The sequence below is a fragment of the Bidens hawaiensis genome, unplaced genomic scaffold, assembly GCF_021521415.1.
Source record: "Bidens hawaiensis isolate Kalapana, Puna unplaced genomic scaffold, B.hawaiensis_p1.1 tig00022888_1, whole genome shotgun sequence".
NCBI lineage: Eukaryota > Viridiplantae > Streptophyta > Magnoliopsida > Asterales > Asteraceae > Bidens > Bidens hawaiensis.
The window spans coordinates 373,509-376,894 of record NW_027493577.1 but is presented as its reverse complement, the minus strand read 5'-3'; the positions used below and the strand labels follow the sequence as shown (position 1 = coordinate 376,894).

The 3,386-nt window shown below is 32.2% G+C and overlaps 1 protein-coding gene across 1 annotated transcript; it reads right to left on the bottom strand.

Moving 5' to 3' along the window:
* Positions 1 to 676: 676 nt before the first annotated feature.
* LOC143566440 (uncharacterized) lies at positions 677 to 2,722 on the bottom strand. Its single transcript, XM_077053142.1, has 2 exons — positions 2,626 to 2,722; positions 677 to 1,164 (listed from the first exon to the last, which is right to left on the bottom strand). The coding sequence occupies exons 1-2, from the start codon at positions 2,720 to 2,722 to the stop codon at positions 677 to 679; spliced, it is 585 nt and encodes a 194-aa protein (XP_076909257.1).
* Positions 2,723 to 3,386: the final 664 nt, after the last annotated feature.

Sequence of the window (3,386 nt, the reverse complement as noted above, 5' to 3'; positions counted from 1 at the left end):
TAGCCCAAATCAAATGACACTTAATTAACGTAAGGGGCTATTTAGTTGCAAGCCCAATAACACTTTTTAGGGTCACGATGTATTTTCTTTCCTTTCTTCGTCGTACTTCACGTGCCCCCTGCTAAAATAATTCCAACCAAGACATGAAAGTTAATATGTAGTAAATCACAATTTTAATTAATGCATGCAAATTCCCAATTCCCCATTGATTTTTTTCTCTTATCACGTTTATTATTATTATTCGTTAGTCTCAAGTTCAGTAAAAATACATCGTTTAGCTCGTTGTCTCTCAAAACCTCGAAAACTCAAATATAGACCAGTTGAGACTAATATTATATAAAAATCATCTCTAAAACAATTTAAAAGTGTAGGAAATATTAATATTATTTATATATAATTTAGAGCATATCAATAGGTTAGTGACATTATGGAGTTAGATGTTATATATTATGAATATGAACAAATATATAATAATATAACCAATTTAAATTTAGTTTAGGTAAGAAAATATCTCTTTGAAGACAACATTAGTTGTCTTATTAGTTTGTTCTCCATGTTTGTCTTGAATAAGAATCTTCAAACATTCTTTGCCCGTAACTCTTGATAGCACAACATATAGTTGTCTATGAGAGAAGACATCATTCTTCAGATATAAACCAACCACGCTTAATGACTGTCATTGGCTTTTATTAATAGTCATAGCAAAGCAAACTAATAAAGGATACTGTCCTCTTGTGAATTTAAATGCTATGTTCTTGTCGGAAGGTTTTAAAGCAATTCTAGGCGTAGATATTCTTTCACTAGCATTAATTCCATAAAGAATTTTGACTTCAATTAAACATGCACCTAGTGTAACAACCTGAAGCCTAGTGCCATTACATAACTCTTTCTTTTGATCAGTATTTCTTAGAAGCATAACTAGCACTCCCACTTTTAGTGTAAGCTGATAGTTTGGTAGTCCTTGTATTTTAAGTTCATTTAATAGCTCAATAGAGTATAGAGTTGGATCTACATTACCATCTATATAATCAGACTTTAATACTAAATCTAAGCTTAAGTATTCAACAGGTTCTCCTAGAAATCTCCCAATTAGACGATCGTTTAATTCATTGACAATCTCATTTGTTGGTGCAAGTAACGCCCTCTTTTGGAAGTAATCAGTATCTTTAATGTTATTCAAAATGTTTAGATAGACAAACTAAATTAGGCTTGAAATAGGATCATCACCATTTTTTATAAGCAAATAATCTGGAATCTCTATCTTTGCTTTGACATCATTAGGTCCACCAACTTTGCCTTCTCTGATATCTAGTTACCATTGTGCAATTTTTTTTGTTTTCTCGATATCAGGAGATTGTTGACCAATTGTTAATCTTAGGTTTGTTGTTAATCTAAGAATACGACATTGATGCCAAAAGTATGAAGAACATAGAGATGCTTACTATTTGTTGTCTGCTTCCTTTCCGAATGACTGGCATGAGTTGTCTAAAATCGCCTCCGAAGACCACGACCTTTCCTCCAAATAATAAATTAGATTGTAACACATCTTTACAGAAGCTCTCTAGAGCTTGAAAAGCATCTTTGTGTGTCACTAGAGCTTCATCCCAAATTATTAGTTTTGTTTTTTTGTAATAGCTCGACTTCATTAGAACCATGTTCTATTATGCAAGAAGAATATTCATTTAGGTTAATGGGAATATGAAATCTTGAGTGAGCGGTTCTTCCACCTGATAGCAGTAAAGATGCAATCCCGCTTGATGCAGCATTCAAAACAATATTACCTTGCGTTTGTATTGCTGAAGTTAATGTCTTCCATAAATTTTTTTTCCCTGTTCCACCATAACCGTAATCAAAAAACACCCCTCCTGAACAGCTTTTGTTATTATGTCAAAGATTCCTGTTTGTTCAGAGGTAATTGTGCCAAAAATCTTCTGGAATTCATTTCTTTAAATTTCTTAATTGTATGACTGCTCGTCTAGAATTAGTCTATTATTGGCAATAGACACAAATTCTTCATCAGAAAAGGCATCGTCTCATGTCTACTTAAACTGTTATTGTTTTGTTGTAGAATTTTCTGGATTTCAATCAAAGTAAGATTAATTATTTGAGCATTTATAATCTTTTATATTGTATTAAATGTTTGTACTTAACAATAATGAAAGAGATACCTGGAGATTTTAAAATTTTTCAAAGTTTATAGATTATGTCTTTTCGATTGAAGCTTCCATGTAGTGTTCCTTACATGTTTAGGTCTTGAGAGACTATCAGGGTAGTCAACAATGTAGCAAATAATTATCGTATGTACTCTTCTAACTAGCAAACAATGATATGCTTTTAGAGAAGTGTCTTTAATGAATCTTTGGATATCTGGATATTTTGGATTGCAAGTGATTGTCATAAAGAAATCTGGATATCCGTACCATTTGCAAAGTGTCATAGCATCCAAGTAGTTTTTGCATCATATACCGAGCACCTCTTGTAAATGAAGAGGGTAATATGATACATTTGAAACATCTGAACAACCTTTTTCTTTTAGATATTTTATGTTCTCATATGACACTGATCTTAGTTCTGTTTGTTTACTTCTTATAAAGCGCAGCCTTTCACATCCAATCATTGTATAACCATCAACCAATAGTTGTTGTAGTAACCTTCTTGCGTTTAAAGGAATTGAGAACTGATCAACTCTATCTTGAATAAGAAACGCAAACCACTCCCTCATTGTAGTATATGGACATTATTTACCATCATTATCTTCAACACCTCTATGTTGATGCTAATTCAGTAACCATCTTTACCATTACTAAGTATCAGCGGATATTGTAGAGGCATGCATGAAGGGTGTAACTCGCTAATATATTCTAAGTTTCCACCTATCTTGGTCACAATAATATCATGTGGTTCATAAGATTCTTCAATATCTCCTACACATAATGCTGCAACCTCATAATTTGTTGGGAGATTATATGTTCTTCCATCTTTCTCCCTATTATATATAAGACATAACTTCATTTCTGTACCAGGTTGTTCATTACAAACATCTCTTGCCATTCTATAACTTTTCACTAACACATTTTACCGATCAAGCATCTCTTTCAACCAATTAATAATCTCCGTATCCATTTTCCTTTCGTTGTCCGACATATTATCTTTGTTGTCACTGAAATAATGATAAGTATAATAATTAGTTTTCCTTTTGGAAATAAATTGAAAATAAAAGATATATTTACATGAAAACATTCTGTTTGTTTTTTGTTTTATTTTCCGTATCATATATGTATAGCTGTGAGAACTTTGGCCCGATCCCATCTTTTGGTGGTAGAATACCAATGGCATGATAGTTCTGCTCACTCATTTTGAAGATATATGGGCATTTCCCTCTATTA